Consider the following 24,098-nt stretch of genomic DNA (forward strand, 5'->3'; position numbering starts at 1 on the left):
AATCCTTGTAAAGGCAGTTTGCTTTTTGACGGATTTGAATGCTATACTGTGAATTTATTTGGTGGTTGGGTTTCAATTAACCACATGTCTCAGGAGTGGTTGACCTGAGTCTGTTCCAGACTGCATGTTTACCAGTTCATTTACACTTATACTGCAATTACATCAAAAAAGGCAAACCAGTAGTAGTAATTACACTTATCTATATACATGCCAGATCTGGCAGTAGCAGGAAAACTGGTTTGAGAAATATATATATATATACAAACTAGTTTTCCAGCTACTTTCCACCATTTTGTTCAGAATTAAATTTTCTAGACTTTGTTTAAAAGTTTTACGTGTTTATTACCAGTTTAACAAAGTTGTACGTCAAACATAAAAAATAAGTATATTTACCTCAATTTATTGGTTTTCACCACAGATCTCTCAAAAACTACCACTAATTCAGTTCTGGGACCTATTTTATTTGAGTTTTCAGTCAAACACCACAACAAATCAGTAATTCTGTCCCTTAATTAACATCCTAAAATTTCAGTATGACCTCATTTCACCAGGGTAGCTGAAATCTGAGCAAAAATCTTTCACTAACCATAACTTTCAAACAAAGCTTTTTGGAACATATGTTTATATAAACTTTTTCCACTAATTTCATGAGTAGAATAGGTTATGAATGTTCCATGAGAACCTCATGATACACTCTGTATATTAATCAAAATGTTAGGAATTAAGATAACCAGATTTTAAATATTAGTTAGAGAAAAAAATACAAGACTTCTCTTACCTACTCTAAATATATTTTGAGGTGAAAGTGAATGAATGTTTATGTAAAAGGAAAAAATTAATATAATTAATTAATCTTTAAGAATATCACACAGACCAATAAGAATAATAATAGTCAAAAGAGAAGTATAACAAAATAGTGATTTTAAGTGTCTAGTATATAGAATTTTGAAACATAATTTATATTGAAAAGAAAGAAATAATAAGAATTGTTATAACAAATCAGACATTAATTTTAATCAATATATATATATATATATATATATACTTATTTCTACATCTAGAAAAAAAGATAAGGGAGAGACTTCTAAGTGTTTTATTTGGAGCAAGAAACGAGGACTTTAATCAAAACAATGGAGAAGAGTGGAGTAGATTGAATGAGCAGATTTGGTTAACAAAGATAAGCTAAAATGAGTCAGGGAAGGAAGAAATATAAACAAGAGCAGGAACTGATAGGAGACTAAGTGTTACTGGTAAAGGAAGTAAGAGAGCATGATGGAAAAAGCAGAGAAAGCAGGAAATATCAATTAACAGATTACATTAGGTTTGAGAAATATATATATATATCTACGAGAGGTCTGTAAATAAAGTAGTGAGACTAGATTTTTTTGGCAGTCAAAGTGTCAACACTGTAAAGTTACTAGTAAATATATGGTTATATGAACAGCTGATTTATATTAGGTATTAATATTTTTAGTCTATTGTTGCCAAGTGAGATGTAAACAAACTTTTCATGAAACGAGTTTTTGTTGTGCATTACAAAAATGAGCGATACTAACTAAGAGCAACATTTTGCAATCAACTTTTGTGTTAAACTTGGTGAGAATGCTACTGAAACTTTTTAAAAATTGAGGGTGTATGAAGATGATGCTCTGTCACAAGCCCAAGTCTTTAGGTGGTTTAAAGCATTTTCAGATGGCTGGGAATCAAATGCGGATGATTCACACTCTGGAAGACATACATCAAAAAGTGACAACAATGTTGAGCGAATTAGAGACTTGATACGGTATGACTAGCGATTAACTGTCAGAATGATTGCAGAACAATTGAATTTGAAACATACCACAGTCCATCAAATTTTGACAAACGAATTGGACATGAAAAAAGTTTGTCAAAATTGGTTCCAAAAAACCTCACTGTTGAACAGAAAAACAGCAGGGTGGAAGTCTGCTGCAATCTTCTAGTGTGAATTGATACTGATCCTGATTTTCTAAAAAATATTATTACTGGTGATGAATCTTGGATATTTGAGTACGACCCAGAAACAAAATGCCAGAGCGGTACACTTCAAACTCACCAGGTGCCAAAAAAGCAAAAATGAGCAAATCAAAACCATGCTAATTTGTTTCTTCAATAGTAATGGCATTGTCCATAAGCACTTACTGCCTACAGGACAGACAGCAAATCAATATGTTTACTGAGAAATTCTTGAAAGACCGCGAAAAAGAGTTGCACATGTGAGACCAGCCATCAAAGACAACTGGGTGCTGCACTATGACAATCACTTTGTCACACTGCACTCTCAATTAATGAGTTTTTGACAAAGAAAAACATTCCTGTACTTCCTCAACCACCTTATTCACCTGATTTGAGTCTCTGCAAATTTTTCCTGTTCCCAAATTTAAAAAAAATATATCTAAAAGGACAACATTTTGGAGCAGTAGAAAACATTAAAAAAATATAATCAACCATCTGAAGGATATTCTGGTTTCTGAGTTCCAACACTGCTATGAAGAGTGGGAAAACCATTTGAAGCATTGTGTGGCTTCCCAAGGGAACTATTTCGAAGGTGATATAGTCCATGTACAATTGGATTATAAATAAAAACATTTTTCTGAACCAGTCTCATTACTTTATTTACAGACCTCATACATGATCAAAGGGTCGGAACAGAAGATAAGACTAGCGTGAAGTATGGGCATAACACTGCCATCTGCTAAGATGATAGAATATTATAATGATGATGATGAGTTACAAGAATAACCACTAAATAATGATGCAATTTTCAAATCAAAAGGTATACTTTAATGATTAGCATGCTGGCTACTACACCACAACTCATATTCTTGATCTCGACTTCAATCCCGATTAGGATTAGGCACAGTTTTATGTATCATTTCAACCTTCTTATTTTCCTTGTTAAAATTCAAGCAAATGCATGTTTGACGTCATAATAAAAAATAGAAGAAACACACAAAGTAATTAATTAAATTATAGATGCATGTATAATCAATTTTTTCTTTTTAAGTTTTATTGTTTTTTATGTATTATATGTTATTTATAATTAATATTCAAGTATTATTATACATGTTAAAATAAGATGAAAATAACCTTAGGGGCCTATTCAAGAAACCAAAAACCAAGAAATAAAGGAATCTTAGTCTTTTACATAATATGATCCTATTAACTAAATGGTAGTTTTATAAACTTTATTTTTCTACCTTCATCGATTATCTCTAACTTCCAATATTTTTTTTAAATTGAATTATTTTCAATTAATAAAATTATATCACATTAAATATCTTTTAAATTTCCATTTTCACCAGAAAATATATATTGTTCCTATAAATCTTAATACTGTTTGTCATTTACCTTACATCATTGTCATACACCTACATTACATTTACTCATTATGAGCATTCAGATCATTTTATGTTAAGAGAAAAGACATATAAAACTTATAAATTTCAATTAATAATATAAATAGATTATGATTACTTATTCAGAATAATGGATTACAATTTTATGGTAACAGCGACTTAAGAAGAAATTTAAAATAAGTCACCAAACATTACATGAATTTTGTTCTTGGTAGAGCTTCATCTTTTATTATGGTAATATTCTACTTTTTACGACAGGATTACAGTTAACTCGACAGCAAACAAGGACTGCATCATCTAATTTTTATTTTTTTTGTTTTTAGATCACATTAAGCTCTATTAAAAAATATTTTCTAAAATTTTGAATAAGTTATATTTTTAAAAACTGAGGTGGATCTATTCAAGTGGAGAGTAACTAATTCCCTAATACCAAAACTTTAGTACCCCTAAGCTCTACAGTAAGTTCCTTTAGTATCAAAGATTAATTGTGTGATTTTTATTGGAATAATTTGAATGGAGGATCTCAGTAGTAGGTAAATTCTCCTTGAAGTATAGGCAACAGAGAAAAGATTTAATTCCAGTACCTTATATCTCCCTAACAAGTTTTCATCTTTCACTAATTGATGCTATTGTCAATAGACATTGTAAGTAAAGTAAATTTATTTTTCATGACACCAATACAAATTACAGAATACACGTTACAGATACAGTATACAATACACATTACAGAAAAAGTATAATTCCTTTGCCCTTCAGGTATGATGATGTGCTGTAATCAGGTTTCAAACTCATACACCTTCTGGTGTAAAACAGTGTAATAATATTTGTCAATGTGGTGGAGTGGTGGAATGACTACAGCAGCTAATCTTCCTATTAATAATAATAATAATAATAATAATAATTAAAATTAAAATGTTTCGTTTTACATTTAAAATTTTATAAAGTAGATCTTATGTAGAAGTATAATAATTGAAACTAGATCAAACAATTTTTAATGGTTTTATTTAGTTTTAAGATTTATTCATCAAGTTATAAATTTAAGAATACAGATAGCAACAATTTCACAACTGAGTAAAAATATTTTAAATGTTGTGTCAATATTTATTTATTTACTTATTCAACAACAACAGACTGATGTCCTATAAGATCTTCTGATGTCAAAAGAATGCCATGCCTGACCAGGATTCAAATCCGGAACCTCTGATGAAAGGCAGAGATACTACGCTACCACTCCACCACATTGACAAATATTACAACATAACATTGTTTTACTGATAAATTCTTTAAAATTTAACTTAAAGAATTAATTATTTTATAATGTTTGGTTTACTTATAAAATTGAATAGAGAAACTTCCTATTATATAAAACAGTTCTAATGTGATCTGCTACAGAATATGTCCTGAATAGTACATAACAATTCTCTTTTCCAGTGCAGTACTCGCATATCAACCTGTCATTCAAATAGAGGATAAACGAGAATCTCCCCCAAGCTTTACTCTATACTCACCAAATTTAACTGGAATGGCTTAGACTACAACATATAATGGTGAACAAATTAACATTTTTTTTAAACAAATAAGAACGAACACTGACTTTATTGTATCCATTAGAGAGAATATTATATCAATCAAAGATAATTAGCAATTATGTAATAATTTTTTTAACAAATAAAATGTATTTTTCTATGAAATAAAATTATGTAACATGTTTAAAACAAGTTTTATATTGGCCACACAGTATAAAAATAATGCAAATATTAAATAAAAATAAAGTTAAAATTTATGTAGCTGGTATGAGTTCACTGTATGAACGATAAAATGTCACTGATATGCATTATTATTCAACTAATTATAATACTAAATAATAAAGTGTATTATCATATGTATTGTCTCTATCCTTTTTCTGTCGTTATACCACGTAATGGTGTGGTATATTAACTAAATGAGGAAATTATGGAAATTTAAAATACAAATGACTGGGTCGACAAAACAAATGGATGTGGGCTAAAAGACAATGCAAAATCCTTTCAAATTCATTGCTGAACTTTCATTGTTATGATTAAAATAATAATCACTATAATTTTTTTTAAATAAACATATTTATCATTTTAGATGACATTAAATTTAATCTTACTAAGATAAATAGTGAAGATCTATTAGTATATCTTATCAACTTTAATGATTAAAGAGAGTCCAGCTTCTGATTTAAAATAAACACTGTAAAAGAGAAAAACAAAATAAAAATAATAAAAAATAAAGAATTACTAGTTCTTTCTGATGACTTCTTTCCAGATATTTTGAAATATCTCTTTAAAGATAGTGCACTAAAATTTTATCTAATCTATTTAAAAGCAAAGTGCAATCTAATGTCTTATTCCTCTTCTCTTTCTCTTAGAATACAATGTTTTCTTTCTATTTAATATCTTACAAGATGACGGTCTAGAAATAACAGAAGACAATCTCTGGAAATAAGACTACTTTTTATCAAGTATGTTAGCTAGTAATAAAAAAAATGTTTGACTATTATACTCATTTATTAAATTAAAAGGTTATCTAGATCACTTGAAACTCACTTTTTAAATTCAAAACTCTTCTTTTTTTTTAAATTCAAAAAGAAATTGACACAAAACAATAATAAATAAAATAATCTATCAATAAAAAAACAAAAGAAAAAAGTAAATTGAGAGAAAACTTGTAACATCCCTAATCAGAAGCCTCCAAGCTATAACTGAAAAGTGAAAAAATAACTCCTAACTGAAACTTACAATAAAAACAGCATTTTATCAACACTTTTTTTATACAGATTTAAAAGTTTACTCAACACTTCACAACAATAAAGAAATCTTAAGATATTTTTTCAAATTGATCTTTATTATAAAAAAAGATTATAAATAATTATTTCACAGTTGTATGTTACATGACTAAATTTTGTGAAAGTAATTAATGTTAAATATCAAAGTGTAAGTCTAATTAGCAAAAAGTTTAAAATAAATTGTAGCAGTTGTTTTGATGTAATTTTCTTTTTAGAGAAATAAGAAACTATATTAATTTTACTCATTCAACCTTCAGAAACTTTAAATAAAACAAACTAAAACTTAAATTAATCTTACTTAATAAATATATACCAAAATAATTAATCACTGTACATTACGAAAAAGTACAATTTTTATACAGTATATAATTTTTAGCTTTTATTTTATCTAAGTTTTAGGTAAAGTTAAAATTGCAACAAAAGAAAATAATAATATATACAGTTGATTTTTAAATACTTTCTGTTAAGTCTGTACTCATTACTGAAGTGACTTCTGATAACGACGTTTGACATTTACCATCTGCACAGTAAACCTACATTTCAACTGAACTATTAATGTAAAGAAATATAGCATAAAAGAAATATTTCTAATTCATTTTTGCATGCACTTACTGAATGGGTTGAATATTAGTTTTTAAAAGCACATTATGTTGATGAATTTATATTTTTACACACAGAGACTTCTTCATCCATCCAATTTATTATACAAATATCAACAACACAATTATTTACATTAAAAGAAAAAATGGTTTTGTCATAAACTAGTACATTAGAAAATAGAGAGTAGGAAAATGTAGATGCAACTAAAGAGAGAATGTGCTTAATAGTGTTAAAATACCATTTATAATGAATGAAAAACTTTCTACAATTTGGTGTAGATGGGAAGTTGCTTCCATTTTATGTTCTACATACACCAGTGTAATCATAATGAAATAGTATCTCATTTCTTACATTGCATATTGATGAATCTATTATTTAATAAATTAAAGAAAATGCAAATTACAGTAATTATTGTTTCACAGTTATTTAATTTTTCAAAAAATTAACAGTTTTTGTTAAATTTAAAAATAATTTATAATAAATTTACGCTTCTTATATATTTGTTATATTTCCTCAATGATTATGTTTTTTATAATAAATCTTTAACGTTGTTTTAAAAATATTTTAGTACAAAATATGACAGAATTATATATTTTTAAATTCATTGTTTTTCTATCTTAAATCAACTTAACATTTTATTTTATTATTTTAAAGACAGAAAAGCAGAGTGAAAATTATCTGGATCATAAAAGCAGAAAAGGTAAAATCGCTCAAATAATCATAAGAAACTTACTAAAATATGTTTAACTTTAAATCTTATGCACCAAAGCAGAGAAAAAGATCTAAAAAAAAGTTGAAAAAATCACAAAATGGTTTTTAGCAAACCCCTCCTCAATGAATAAGAAACAGGGACCAATGATATAACATTGACCAGTAATATTGAAATTAATGTAAAAAAATACAATGATATGCTAGTGAAGCAGTTACAGACTACTATTTAAATTTAAAAAAGAGAAAAATATTCTCTGAGAAATAAATCAGACATCCAAACACTATTTAAAAAATTTTAACAGTTTTTACCGAAACCATTACTCAGAATATTTATTAAATTTTACCCATTAGTTTGAATTTGTGCTGAGTTAAAAATAATCTTAATAAAAACTCAACTAGGAAGACTTGGAAAATAAGTTTATTATTATAAATAGAAAAATAACTGCAGTATTTATTAAATTTAAAATAATGACACATCCATTCTCTATTGGAATGTTTTCCGATTTTTTTGCAGCTAAATAATGTCTTCAGTGAAGATGGTTCAATGGCAATTGAAAATGTTTTGATGTAGGTTATTAAAATTTTATTCATTAATTTTCATTTTGTTTGTTATCTCAAAATTTTATAATTTTCACTGCAGACCATCATGGATAAAAACATAATAAATTTAGACTACATTATGAATTATATATACAATTATAACTAAATAGTAATAATACAAAAATACACAACTTGTAATTATGACATGTGATTTTATAAAATTTACAAGTAATTGTGATGAATCATGTTAATTATTTAGATTTAATAAATAAGTAAGGAGAAACATACAGATTTTTTATTAAAAGATTAAAAAAATGTTTATATTTAAGCTTTATCTAAATTTCTTAACATTAATAATCTACTTAGAACAGAGTACAGGATTAATTTTTAGTTTCAAAATTATGTTATGTAGAAATCTTCCACATATACTGCTTGTGCTCTAAAAAAAAGTTCTATATTGCATTTCTAATTTAAGTAATAGTAACTCTTGCTCTCCTAATTTTATAAAGTTTAGATTACTGGAAATCTATGGCTTATTCATACATAATTTAGTAAGATATATGTTGAAAGAATCCTTTAAATGACATCCACTCTTAAATTATACAAAATAAAAATAATTTCAGTTTAAACAGTCATAAAATTAAAATTATAAACAAAATCCATTACTAGAAATGAATTTTTATATTAATTTCCCAACTAACATTTTTTTTTTTTTTGTCTTCAGTCATTTGACTGGTTTGATGCAGCTCTCCAAGATTCCCTATCCAGTGCTAGTCGTTTCATTTCAGTATACCCTCTACATCCTACATCCCTAACAATTTGTTTTACATATTCCAAACGTGGCCTGCCTACACAATTTTTTCCTTCTACTTGTCCTTCCAATATTAAAGCGACTATTCCAGGATGCCTTAATATGTGGCCTATAAGTCTGTCTCTTCTTTTAACTATATTTTTCCAAATGCTTCTTTCTTCATCTATTTGCCGCAATACCTCTTCATTTGTCACTTTATCCACCCATCTGATTTTTAACATTCTCCTATAGCACCACATTTCAAAAGCTTCTAATTTTTTCTTCTCAGATACTCCGATTGTCCAAGTTTTACTTCCATATAAAGCGACACTCCAAACATACACTTTCAAAAATCTTTTCCTGACATTTAAATTAATTTTTGATGTAAACAACTTATATTTCTTACTGAAGGCTCGTTTAGCTTGTGCTATTCGGCATTTTATATCGCTCCTGCTTCGTCCATCTTTAGTAATTCTACTTCCCAAATAACAAAATTCTTCTACCTCCATAATCTTTTCTCCTCCTATTTTCACATTCAGCGGTCCATCTTTGTTATTTCTACTACATTTCATTACTTTTGTTTTGTTCTTGTTTATTTTCATGCGATAGTTCTTGCGTAGGACTTCATCTATGCCGTTCATTGCTTCTTCTAAATCCTTTTCCAAGTGTATATTCTTCTATTATGATTTTTAAATTGGGTGTTGGCAATTACTAAATTATACTTTGTGCAAAACTCTATAAGTCAGTCCCCTCTTTCATTCCTTTTACCCAGCCTGTATTCACCCACTATATTTCCTTCCTTGCCTTTTCCAATGCTTGCATTCCAATCTCCAACTATTATTAAATTTTCATCTCCTTTTACGTGTTTAATTGCTTCATCAATCTCTTCGTATACACAGTCTACCTCATCATCATCATCATGGGCGCTTGTAGGCATATAGACGTTAACAATGGTTGTCGGTTTAGGTTTTGACTTTATCCTTATTACAATGATTCTATCGCTATGCGTCTTGAAATACTCCATTCTCCTCCCTATCTTGTTGTTCATCATGAAACCTACTCCTGCCTGCCCATTATTTGACGCTGAATTAATTACTCTAAAATCACCTGACCAAAAGTCGCCTTCCTCTTCCCACCGAACCTCACTAATTCCTACTATATCCACATTCATCCCATCCATTTCCCTTTTTAAATTTTCTAGCCTACCAACCTTTTTTAAGCTTCTAACATTCCACGTTCCAACTCGCAGAATGTTATTTTTCAATCTCAACTAACATTAAAATAAAAAAAATATTTTATTAAATTTTTTTATCCAATACATGTTTTTAGACAAGTTTTAATGAACTTTAAAATTTAATAGTGTTAGTTTGTAAGCTGATAAAGTATACATTAGTAACAGTAAATTATACATAACTGAATTATTAGCAGCCTAAAGTGGTAAAAATTAAAAAAAGGTTTAATTTGTGGTAAAATGTTGTAAGACTAAATTTTAATTAGAAGTAAAGTTATAATTAATTTACAGAATGATTGTAAAAAATTCTAATGCAAAGAAATAAAGAAATCTATTTATAATTTAATTAAGATAAAGAGTTACGCTTAATGGTTGGTGAAATAAAATGTTAAAAACCATTTACAAAAAAATTAAAATCTAGAACTAGATGTGTGCATTTCTTTTCTTTTCTGTTTAGCTTCCGGAACCACCGTAAGGTATTACTTTAGAGGATGAATGAGGATGATATGTATGAATGTAAATGAAGTGTGTAGTCTTGTTCAGTCTCAGGTCGACCATTCCTGAGATGTGTGGTTAATTGAAACCCAACCACCAAAGAACCCCGGTATCCGTGATATACTATTCAAATCTGTATAAAATTAACTGCCTTAACTAGGATTTAAATCTTAGAACTCTTGACTATGAAATCAGCTGATTTGCTATGACAAGTTTACCACTAGACCAACCCGATGAGTTAGATGTATGCATTTGACAAAAATCTAAATTATCAGTAAAATATTTATTGAACAATTAAAACGGATATCTAATTTTCAATTTTAACTTTTCATAAATAGTTTTTAAGACATTATTTCTTAATAAATCTATTTAAATTCAATAATGAATTTTACTTACCTTGAGTACAAATATTTCTCCTGTTGTTCTATTGATGTCAAATTTACTATTTGCTGGATTGTCAGGGTCAATTCCTTGACCAGTTAAGAAATAAACAATATTTTGCGGTCGATCTTTGTCACCATCTGTTGCTGTTACCTATGTGTATGAAATAAAACAAATACATTATAGTACACCATAACATGTTATGAAAAATATAAATAAACTAAAAAAAATATAATGTCTAAATACTATGCACATTAATTTTTTTAAGAACTTTTTGCCCATAGTTAAAATTGTTCATATCTGACTAAATTTAATTAAACTTCATTCACCTAAAAAATAGTCACAATGTTTCAACAAGTATATTAACTACTGTTGAAACTGCAAAGCTAATACTTTATTAACTGTAAAGCTATTAAAGTGTCAACTGGTTGAGACCAGAAACTAGGATATCCTAGGAGAAGATGAGAGATTGTTGGGTTTTTACAACTGGCACTGATGCCTTTATAATGAAAGGCAGAAGTAAAATAAGATAAATATTAATTTTTTAATAAAAAAATGCAGGGTTTGATATTGAATGCAATAACAAAACACGGGTCGTCAAAATATATTTTTCGCTTTTTTTTTATTGGGGGAGTAAACTGTACATAAAATGCCTCTTTGAATTATTTATTTAACACATCAAATAAACAATTATTTGATCAGCAAGAAGAACTGACTTAACAGTAATCAGAACACTTAATTCAAAGAATAAAGAGGAAATTATGATTAACTTCACTGTATGAAACTAAAACTGGTAATTTGAATTTTTATAGAAATTATATTATTTATTTTAATTCTATACATATTTAAATCACAAAAAATTTTAACTTTCTAAATATATATAGTGGGAAATTTATCTTTTAAGTTACGATATATATATATATACACACACGAGTATATGTAATATATTTCTCACAAAGAATTATGGATGATTCAACTTTGTTACTTATTAAATGAATTTTTGTTGTTTTCACAAAACAACAATCCTTGTAACGAACTTTGAGGATAAAAGGATGAAAACTTTTAGTGGTCAAAGCCTTATTTATTTAATAAACCAGTTATTATACATCATCAAAGATAGGAAATTGCAAAATGTTGTACTTAATTATTAATGTAATGATCTTAGCCTCATAAGACGAGGGATTATGAGGGATTTTTATTTTGCAAATCTCTCTTCTAAAAATATTGTGGTACGATATAAAAATCAATAATACAGAATATTAGCTGATAATAAAAAAGTTCTTTAATATTAATTTTTTCCCTGCAGTGCTTGGTATCAATTTAGCTTATAGAGACCAATACTTTGATGTAATTTTTACACATTTCTCTGAATAATTTGGGGAGACACATAATATAACATTTTCATTATAATTTTATGTAAAAATAAATTAAATTACAAAATTAAATATTATCTTTAAAATATAAATAATTTTATGGGGCCATCCACTGCCACATCTCTAAAGAATCACAAGTTTAATATTAAAAAGAATGTACCCAGTAATCAATTAAATGAAATAAAATCTATTTATACTGCATAAAATTGTTTTTTTTCTTTTTTTATTAAAAAATACTGAATAAATATGTGTTTTTACATACCATGTAAGTTCATATCAGTCATGCTATAGAAAAGAAGATTAGGTATTCAAGCTTCTTACTCTGAAGAGCAAAGAAAGAAGTAATTATTTCCATTCATATTTCTGTCATTCATATGAAATTCCAATAGAAAAATTTTGATATTACATGTGAATACGTTATTTTAATAAAACAGAATTATGCAGTAACTATATTGTTATTCCCATATTGAGGATGAAATTTTTACATTTGCTACTTCACAACAACAACAATAATTGCCAGTGAATGAAATGAAAAATCGCTGACATAACTATGTAACAATATTTGCTTTTTTGATTGGTAAATTGTACAACATATATAAAAACTTGGATATAATTTATCCTTAATGTGATTCATACTGAACAATAATCGACAATTATTACTGGTTAAAAACTACATTGCTTAATAAATTGAATATTGTATTATGTAATTAATAATTTAAAATTTATTTATAGAACATTAATTATCAGAATTAACTTTGGATAGAACAGTATTTATCAAAATACTGAATTACATTTTTGTATTTACTGCCGCCATTGATTTTCTTACAATATTGTTAAAACAGTATTACATATAATTACATGTATTAGAATAGAATATGGCTACCATTAGATAAAAAAAACCTAACTATTTAAACTTTATTAAATGTCTTTGAAATACAGTGAATTAAAAACATATGAGAGATTCTGTATCAAATAATATGAAAGAATTAAAAAGGAAAGCATTTACTGATGATGCACCTGCACAGCATGTCAAAAATTATTTTAATTAAAATTATTAATTAAGTGAATTGTATTTGCATTTATTAGTGGATTTCTTGTTAATTTGCAAGGTACTTAGTATGCAAAAATCTTTTAACCTAGAGCTGGCTTTCGATTTTACCAAGAACTCCGCAAAAATATCTGGAATATGAGTTCTAAATCCAATATGATAGATCGTGGAGAATGTTTTGTCTTATTTCTATAATCTTGAAACATGGTGCACCATATAAAATACATTCAACATTGTGTACAGTAAGCAGTTAATTTTGAATCTAAGCAATCACATTATTGATGTTAAAATCATACAACTACTTGAATTTCACAGTCAGTGGCAATGCCAATAGTGTCTTTTTCATTTTAAAACTTTGAAATTAAAATCTGAATGACCCTAGTTGACTCTTACAGTTTGTGCTAACCTCTGAAAGAGGAACTACTTTCAAGATTTGATTGATTTGGGTGTTTCTATCAAGATTGCCCTTGCAAACAATGATGATTATTTTGTAAATGATCAAGGTACAGTATTTTCAAGATAATGCTAAACATGAGATTAAAATAATAGTAAGATTTATCTAATAAATTTATAGGTTTAATTTTTAGATTTTATACATATATCTGGGTCATAAATAACAAACATTATTTAACTGGTTGCTTTAACAAACATTCACCAACTTTGTTTATAATACTACTAAACAACCCCATTGAAGAGTTAATTTTAAAACCAGGACAGAACTTTTTACATAATTGAACAAGCGATCTTTCAGCAATTTTTCTAGAATATGATTTGAATCAAAATTAGCAGGATTTGAACAATAATTGAGATAATAAAAATGAAACAATTCTAATCAAAATTATTGATACGTTGAAAAGATAATGTGTTCATGAAGATTTCATGAAGAATTCATGAAGATTACAAATTCAATCTTCAATTTAAGCCTTCTTTTTTTGTGTTTTCTTTGCTTTAATAAGGTTATAAATTATGAATCAGATATCTCAGTTTAACTTCAGGGGTATTAAAATATTCCATTTCCTTACAAACTCAGAAATATATATACATAAGACAACATAAATTCGTTTAGTTTTCAATATTAAAGAGAAAAACTGTAACAAGTTTATGTGAAAAAATTCATTTTATCATTAGTTACAAAACCTTTTTCGGCTGATAATTAATGTTCTACTAAACACACAACTTTCTACAAAAAACACATGCTACAAATTAATGTAAAAAATTAAAAAAAAACGTTTAATTATTTAAAAAAATAAATATATACATATATGACACAGATTACACAAAAAAAAAAAACTAACTAAACCAACTGTTTACATTAAGCTCTATTCACACACACTTAACATGCTAAACACATAATAAAAATAGCCAAATTTAAAAGAAGTAAAAATATATAAAATATATACGAGTATATTTGCATAATTTAACTGATATAATTTTAATGAAGAATAAAAAAAAACATCAAAACAAACACGAAAGCTTTTATAGTGCATTAAAAAAAAATTTCAAAATATTATAAATATTTCAGTTACATTCAAATGTAAATAGAAATAATGTAAATAAATAAAATAAAATAAAATTTTGCAGAAGTACTCATAACATGAAAAAACGAAGTAAATAAATTAAGCGACAATCAATTCATGCATATTTTGTTTATTCTTCTTCCAGTTTAAAAAAAAAAACGCAAAACAGAAAATTTAGCAAAATAAAACTGAAAAAAATATTTATGAAAAACAAAATATTGCTTACCCAAGTATTTTCATAAAACACATACGGAAAGAATAGAAGTATGGTAACGAATTTTAAAATTTTCAGCTTGTAAAAAACTTTGAAAGTTATTTTAAATAAAAATAAAAAATTCGTAAAAACAATTTACAGTTTTTTCGTAATATGCGATTATAAGAAAAATATAATATGTTGTAGGCTGCAGGTATAATTAAACGCATGTAAATGAATGTAGACATTTAAATATTTAATATGACACCACTATTTAATATGGAGCATGTTTAAATACAATTTTTTGTAGCTAATTTTTGTATGTTTACGATTTTAATTTAAACCAGTAATAAACAGAATGGCAGCTAAAGCATGAATTAAGGCTAGTTCTTATTACACGAGATTTTGTCACAAGATATTCTTTTTCTATTTTCGTTTTAAAGATCTTCATATTGAAATTTCACTCAACTGATTTTAAATAATTAATCAAAATAGTTATTTTAAAGATAAATTTTCATATAATGACTGCGATGAATTTACAATCACAAAAGTATTCTTTTTTGTGAATTCTTTACTTTCAACAAATCCTATTTGCGTGTTATTTTTTTACAATTTTTTTTAAATCTAAAACTTTTGTTATATGAGCTCTTGTATGTATATAGAATGTCTAATAGGAGAATGACAAAAAATCTCATTTTAAAAACATATAATAATGAGAAAGCTTTCACCGACTAACTCAATAATAAATTTGCCGTTTTCCATATAGTAAGAAAGCTAAAATTTAGAATAGTTTTTCTGAATAAAATCTTCAGGAAAAGTAGTAAAAAATTATTTTTATAATTTACTTATAATTTAATTTATTTATTATTATAATTTAATTTATTTGTATTATTTAACAACTGCTAAGAACTAAATTAATTAGGGGTTGTAAAGGGGTTCCCAGAACGGAAGAACGGGGAGAATTAAAAAAATTAAACCTGACAGGTTTGAATTCCCTAAACAGTACCGATGAAAGGAAATTTTCCTGACTCATCCCTAATAAACCAGCGAGTCTCGTTTCACATTTGTGATACTACACTAAAATCTGTCAATATTTACTCCAACAATGCTCTGAGTAATATTTAATACTTGTTTATGAATTTCTAATAAAAACCTCCCAAGACAGAAAATCAGAATTAAAGTTACATTCACTAATATCCATTTTTCTTCTAAACCTCTTGTAATAGAAACTAAGCGTAGGTAAGGAACTTCATTAAAAAATGAGATCTCAATGAAAACTCAAGTTGGGTTTTCCTATTAGACCATCCTTAACACGGTGAACTTAAATTAATGATTTTATAGCTCCTGTACAGTTTATGATCAAAATTTAATAGCAAGAATTCAACTCTGAAAATAATTCCAAAAATATCTAAAAATAAAATCGAGACAACTTTTAACACTCTTGAAAGGGTAAAAGAGAATAAGTAAGGATTCCGTAATTAATGTGGTTAAAAGATTGAATAGAAAAATCAGATAGTAATTTCGATATTGAATGAAAAAGAGTTTCGGAAATGCCCTTTAAATCAACTTTAACAGAATAAAATTGGAAAGAGGCGTTACACACTGTATATCTGAAAAGTTCGGAACTAAACTTCTGTAGTCGGTACAAGTAGCGTCATCTCTCGGACAACCAAGGAACTTTGTAGTACGATGTCTGACGAGTGTGTACAAAATTTCATCACGTTTTGTCAATCCAGCTCGAGTTATATTCGGCCAGGTACATTGTGTCCATGTGACCTTGTGCAAGCTCGCGACATGGAACAGAGAAGCGCGATAAAATTTTGTGTTCGACTTTAAAAATCTTTCGTTGAAACTTATTCTACGATACAGCAAACATTCAGCGATGAAGCTGCATCTCTTACTAAAACGTACACGTGGTGGAAGCGGTTTAAAGAGAGAGAGTCGTAGGATGACGATGAACGAAGCAGGAGGCCGTCAACAGCTGTTAACGACGAAAACGTTGCGAAATTGCACGCGCATCTGGTCAAACCGTGAAATTCTATTTGGAAGTGATGAAACGCCTGATGGGTTGCATTCGTCGAATCCGGCCCGAGGGCCAGCATCAGGGCAGTTGGACTCTCTTGCACGACAATGCCCTAGCATACATGGCAAGACTTTTAACACGTTATTACGCCGTAAATAAAATCACCTTATCCTTATCCTACCTGCCCTATTCACCCGCTTGACTCCAGCAGACTATTTTCTGTTCCCGAAACTCAAGTTGAAGATAAAAGGCCGCTTTTTCAACGACATTCCGGCCATCCAATGGGCTTGCACCGAGCAGTTGAAGGCGATCCCAAAAAGTGATTTCTCCAGAGCGTTTGACGGGCTCTACCGGCGCTGCAACGAGTGTATAAATAGAGAAGGGTTCTATGTAGAGGGTTGATGTGAGTAAATTCGTTTATCTTTAAATCTGTATTTTTATTTAATTTAGTTCAGGAACTTTTCAGATATACTGTTTATGATTCCAGTAAACTCCCAAGGAGCTGGAAAATTAAAATCAGTAGTGATGTACAGCTGAGAAACTGAATCTATATATCATAAAAATAAGCAAACCCTTATTCATTCATAATTCATTTTTCGAATAATTAAAAATCCGAATTTTAACAACAATATTCCTAAAGATATCTTTAAGAAACTAAAGAAGAAAATAATTTAATTTACAATTCTAAGGGATTAAAAAAGAGATTATAAAGCTTAAAAATTTAATATGTGCCCTTGCGAAAAATGGATGCTTCAGTACTATTTCGCAAGTAAAATATAAGTAAATTTTTTTTAAGCAGCGTCTGTAAAAAATTAATTAAGCCAATGATATAAAGTACTTGAATGTGTATTAAATCTTTTTTTCTGAAAATTCAATCTCTACGTAAAATTACTATATTCTAAATTACCAGTACATTTAAGATGATAAATCCAATTCAGGTTTTACGTTTATCCGAATCTCAAGTTACTATGCGGTTAAAATTGTGTACGTGGCCGGAAAGGCGATGTTCATGTTTTAGACCATTTTGTTTAAAACAAATTATTATTTAACAGGATAACGTCAACTAGACTTAAGTTTCAAAACTGGTTAAGGAACAAATAACCCGGAAGTTTCAAACTTTATAAAATATATACCCTAACTATAAAATATAGTGTAATTTTATGCTTTTATAAATTAATGCAGCTAAGAGTAAAACGTTTTTCAAAATCACAACATATAATATATGAAAAAAAGCAAGATAATTTATTTTATTTTTTATGTTTTGTCTACCGTAAAAATTTAGTCAACTTAAGCAACGATTATACTCTAAAATCTTCCTTTGTTTAAAAAAAATCCTAAAATTTACATATACTCCACGGGAAAATAAAAACGATCAATATTACTTTTGGATTTAGCTAAATGGACCAAACAGTGAAGTTGCTTCATTAAAAGCCTTTAAAAGCAACATTAACTATCCATACTCTAAAAAAAAAATTCTGAGATAATTATCTAATCTTTTTTCCCATCAAAACCGGCTAATTCAAGGAGATGGACTTTCTCCACGCTTTTTAACTGTGCTCTTGAAAAGGTACACAATAGAGAATGGAACAAAAATTTAGACAAATATAGTGGAATAAGACTGGTAACTAAAGGATTAACTGTTTAACTTTCGCCAATGATATAGCATTATTAGCTAAAAACTGGAAAGAAGCTGAAAACAAATTAAAGAATTGGAAAAAACAAGCTGCTAAAATGGGATTAAAAATCGCGTTTGAGAAAACGAAAATTTTTATTAATGATAAAAGTTGCCCGAATTTCCTTAGTATAAATAAAAAAAATAGAGAAGTTTTAGAAGACGTAGAGAAAATTGAGGAAGCTTTCCAATTAAGGAAAAACACATAACAGTCTTTATCATGGAACTCAAAATTTCGACACTATAAAACTGCGATAAAGCCGGAAGCAATCTATGCGGCAGAAACCCTAAGGCTGTGCAACAAAAGTCTACTAGAAAATCTAGTAAAAAAGAAAGGAAAATTATAAGAAAAATTTTAGATCCTAAATTTCGAAATAATCAGATAAAGTTAATTCGAAATAACAAATTTTATACTAAAATTGAAAAATCGTCAGACAAGATAAGGAAACGACGATTTGAATTTTACTCTCATTTATTAAGAATGAATAACAGTAGATTGACTAAACAAGTTTTTGATTTTTTCCAAAGTAAAAAAAAAACTAAAGGCAAACGGATAACACAAGTCTAAGAAGACCTAAAAGAACTGAAGGTAATTGATGAAATTATAAGAGAAAGAGAAATTTTAAAGAGAATATTAAAAGATGAAAATAAAAGGTTCCAAGAAGCACCAAAACGTAAGAAGAACAGAGTTGAAATTTCTGAAAAACGAAGGAAAGAGATGTCAGAAAGAATGAAGAGGTACTGGGCAGATAGAAAAACAGAAAAAAGAAACACCCGCAAATAAATAAATAAATAATCTAACGTGTTTCAAGGTAAACTATTCGGAAAGAAAAAAAAGAAGAATACAACTGTTTTTATATATAACAATCTCTAACCTACTATAAATTTCATAAAAAATTAAAAAAACAACAAAAATTCATTATTTTGGAAGGCTCTAAAAAATAAAAACAAATTTTTGACTTATTAAAATAAATAAAAAATATTTCTCTTTAAACCAAACTATTTTTTTCTTTGTAAATATCAAAAAATATTTATTTATTACTTTAAAGTGAATTTTATTAAACTTACTGGCTTATATTTTAACGTTACTTACGCTATTGCTAATTGTTTAAAACTTAAATTGGTTCGGCTAAACAGGACGAAACAAATTAAAGCCCGATCATCAAATTAATTACTGCAGGGTATTTTTGGCAAAAAGCAAAACAGTCTATTAAACAAAATTAACAACCTTTACAATAACACAAACACAAAGCCACAATGATCTATGTCAATTCCAACAAAGAGAATTGTATTAGTTGATATTTCATAATATTTCTTGATTTTTTAATTAGTTATAAAAATATATTAAATAATAATTTCATTATCGATTTTTCAAACGATCCGTGAAATTCGACTTTGAAAAAAACTTTTCACAAATATTTCACAAAAAGTAATCAATTTTTTTAATAAATACATATTAAAATAATGCATGGTCCTAGAATTTATGATTTGCAAGACAAGTAAAAAATCAAGCATATAGGTATTTACTAGACGGACATAAAACAAGAAGTCAAACTAATGCAGGTTTTTAATTTCACTAAACGGATCTCTAAGCAATTCTAAACATTCGATGTAAATTACCGGAATGTATAAGTTATATTAATTTGTATGAATTTTACATTGAAGCGATCGGTCGCATCAATATAAAAATGAATTTATATACAAAACTACAAGAAGATGTTAAAAAAAAAAAAACAGTTGGCTTATTTAATTTTTAATTTTTTTATATTTAGTCTTTTTTTAAATACGGGGAAATTACAGTCCTAAACATACTGAAGAAAAAATCATAAAAGGAAAAGCTCAAAAACCGTTAAAAAATTTAAAACAAGTTGCACATTTTGGTATCAGATAACCACAACTATCATCAGATTCAGGGGAGTTAGTAAATGTAAATTTATATTTAAAAACATAAATAAATAAAAAATCAGTTTTACAAAACTCTAAAAAAAGTATGTTTATTATTTGCGTCCATAAAATGATACAAATTACTCGTTTTGTAATGTTTCGTAAAACTGACTAAATTATTTATTATTATATTTATCTCTTTATGTTTATATTTACTAAATCTCCTGTATCTATTGATGTTGATCGTTTTAACAATCGAAATGCACACTCAATTCGTAAACAGTTTTTCATCGAATCCAATCTATAAAATTTTTCTACTTCTGTATTTTGCAAGTGGCAAAACAAATTTCCATAAATATTATATTTCTTGTAATTAGAATCTTCTGAAATATTTTTGATCGTTTTCTTTTTAATATTTTAATTCCTTAATTCTTCAGAAATTAAAACCAAAAAATATATTAATAAATAAATGAATTACAATGTTTAACAAAATTATTACAAAGCAACTCACAACACAACAATAAAATATTAATTAATAGTTAATAAAGGACATTCAAATTTATCAAACTTTTCGATTTAAAAACATTATAAAAAACACAACTAATTTTTTTAATGACTATTATGGTATAATATACCTGGAGTAAAGTATAAGGGTAGGGTTCTGGGAGTTCCTCCTCCATGACGGCAGGGTATAATGGGGAACTGAATACAGGTGGCATGTCGTTAACATCGTTCACATGAATTACCACTCTGGTTGATTTCTCGTTCAGACTGTCCGATGCAACCAGTGTCAGATCATACTAACAGCCATGCACAGAGGTTCATATTATAATAATTGAGGTTAAGCCATGCCAATTACATAAATAAAATATAAAACACAGACTAGCAGTAAATACATAAATAATTAAATTAAAAGAAAATCCAAAATTATAAAAAAAAACCTGTAAATAACATATAAAGTGAGTATGGTTAAGCGAAATAAAATGGCTATCAGATTAATCCAGAAAAAATATAACAAAATAAATAAATTGATAAATTTATAGTTAAGTTTACATCTCTTTCAGAAAATACGAAAAAACACATGTGTACAAAACAAAGAAGATAGTTCACGTTAAAAAGGAACAAAACAATAAATAAACTGTCAAAGTGATTTTACAGTATTTTTCCCATTAAATAAATTACAAATAAATAATTTTATTAAAAAAAATCTAAAAGAACATGAAATGTGATATAATGTTTTTTTTGGGAGGGGGACAAAATTGATAAATAATGTGGGAACAACTGTTTTTATAAATATTTTCATGTCTATAATTAATAATTTTCATTTTTGTAAATAAATCAGATTAAATTGTGTTGTATGCATTAATATGTGTACTGGTGTCATTTAAAACTCAAGAACAACTGAACCGAATGAATTAATTTCTTCACCCCTGGATTTAGTGAACTTAAGAAACGTTTTAGGTGTAAATTTATCCAGATAAGTCTATAATTGGATGGGTAATAAGGCTTAAACCGAAAATATATACTATTTTAGGGATATTTTTTCGAGAAGTAATGCTTTAAGACTTGTATGTCAGATTCTTGTAAAGTGACAAACAAGATTGATTAGTCTTATACATAAAGACCGGATAAATTTAGTTATTCTCGTGGCAGTAAGACATTAAGAAATACGAAAATACATAAAACAGATGTAAAATAGCGTATGTAACATTTAATTGTTTAATTATTAAAAAGTTAACAAATAATAGAGAGGACTGGAGAGTAGTTAACAAACTAGTCATCAGACTGATGACAAAAGATGAATAGAATTATTAACTGAAATAACTTAGTAGAAATTTATAAAATGATTAAATTTTTTAGTTTGTTAATTCATTAAAAAAATAGGCATTTTATTTTTTCATAGTTTTTGTAGAGATTTGTGATTAAAATTATGTCTAAGATGCGTTTATGTTTTTTCATTTCATACACATCTGAAGCAACAGTCAATTAATCCAATTAGAGCATATTGTTATCATGTTATCCTATTATTTCAGTTGTGCTTCTTTTTCGGTTTGCACTGGATTACCCATGAAATGGGAGGATGTTTAAAAAAAATACTAAAGGATAAATATATTTATTAAGATAACAATTTACACGATTAATATTTTAACTTGAAAATTTTATCATGGACTGCAACCTCTATACCAGAAAATGAAAAATATACTTTTTAGCGGATTTCCAAAGAATTTGAAAATCGATACTGCGCCCGGTTATGTTTATAGGATCTTTCATTTTCAGCGCATAAAGTAAAATTGTAATAAAACGTAAAGCATCTGTAATATCAACTAAAAATTTTTTATTTTATTTTGATGCTTATAAAATTACATTATATTCGAAAAACAGTATCATTCAAAAATGATTGTTCAAAAAACAGCCTCCACGGCTTTGCTTGACAGCCAGGTCTAACAACAAACTTTTTCGTGACTCGCACAAATCACCTTGAATTCCACTAATAACTCGTCAAATATTTGCTTTGAAGTTATCAATCGTTCGTGGTTTGTTGCTATAGACTTATGACAACATAACTCCAGAGAAAAAAGTCTAAGAGAATCAAATCACACGATTTTGGTAGTCAACTGAAATTAGAATTTCGTGAAATTACCAAATCACCAAACTTTTGACGCAATAACTTAACTGTTTCAGCAGCTATGTGGCATGAGGCACCATTCTGTTGTAACCATATCTCATTCAAATGAAAATTTTCCAAATTTGCAATCAAAAAATCACGAATTGTAGCTTGATAGCGTTTACTATTTACTGAAACAGCATCTCCTTGCTCGTTTCCGAAAAAAAAGGCCCAATAATGCCTCCAGCCCACAATCCACACTAAACAGTGAATCATTTTTTAATGTAATGGTCGAAGTTGAATCATTTGTGGAGTGGAATCATCTCAAATACGGCAATGTTGCTTGTTTACAAAGCCATCAGGCCAAAAATGAGCCTCATCTGAAAAGTTTTTTTTTTAATGAAAATTTGGATCCACTTCTAGCTGCTCTAGTCCAATAAGCAAATCGTCGACGCGGTTCCGTGGCTTTAATTCTTCAGTTAGTTGAATCTCATAGGAGTGTAGACCAAGATCTTTACGTAAAATTCCCCATATTTTTGTCAAAGAAAGGCCCAATTTTTTTGAACGATGTGAAATTGATAAATTTCGATTTTCATGAACACTTGCAGTTACAGTATCAATATTCTCTTGACTCCTTACATTTATTTTGTGAATTGGTGTTTCAACATCAAGTAGACAAAAAATTCTTTTCGAATTTTTTAACCAAACAATGAATTGTGGTTTTGTTTGCCCGATTATGCACATCGCAAAGCGCACGGTACGTGGCTGTAATTGACTCCATATTTTGATAATATATTATAATGATTTGTAAACGTTGTTGAGGCGAGTAGCGTCCATGATGATTTA

The 24,098-nt window shown here is 27.7% G+C and overlaps 1 protein-coding gene across 1 annotated transcript in view; it reads right to left on the minus strand.

The window, feature by feature from the left end:
* Positions 1–24,098, minus strand: part of LOC142319547 (neural-cadherin-like) — a 450,243-nt gene that overhangs the window by 57,711 nt on the left and 368,434 nt on the right. Inside the window, exon 4 of the mRNA XM_075356938.1 lies at positions 10,953–11,090. Coding sequence (XP_075213053.1) covers positions 10,953–11,090 — 138 coding nt within the window. The remainder of the gene's footprint in view (positions 1–10,952; positions 11,091–24,098) is intronic.

This window comes from Lycorma delicatula, chromosome 2 (genome assembly GCF_047948215.1).
Source record: "Lycorma delicatula isolate Av1 chromosome 2, ASM4794821v1, whole genome shotgun sequence".
Lineage (NCBI taxonomy): Eukaryota > Metazoa > Arthropoda > Insecta > Hemiptera > Fulgoridae > Lycorma > Lycorma delicatula.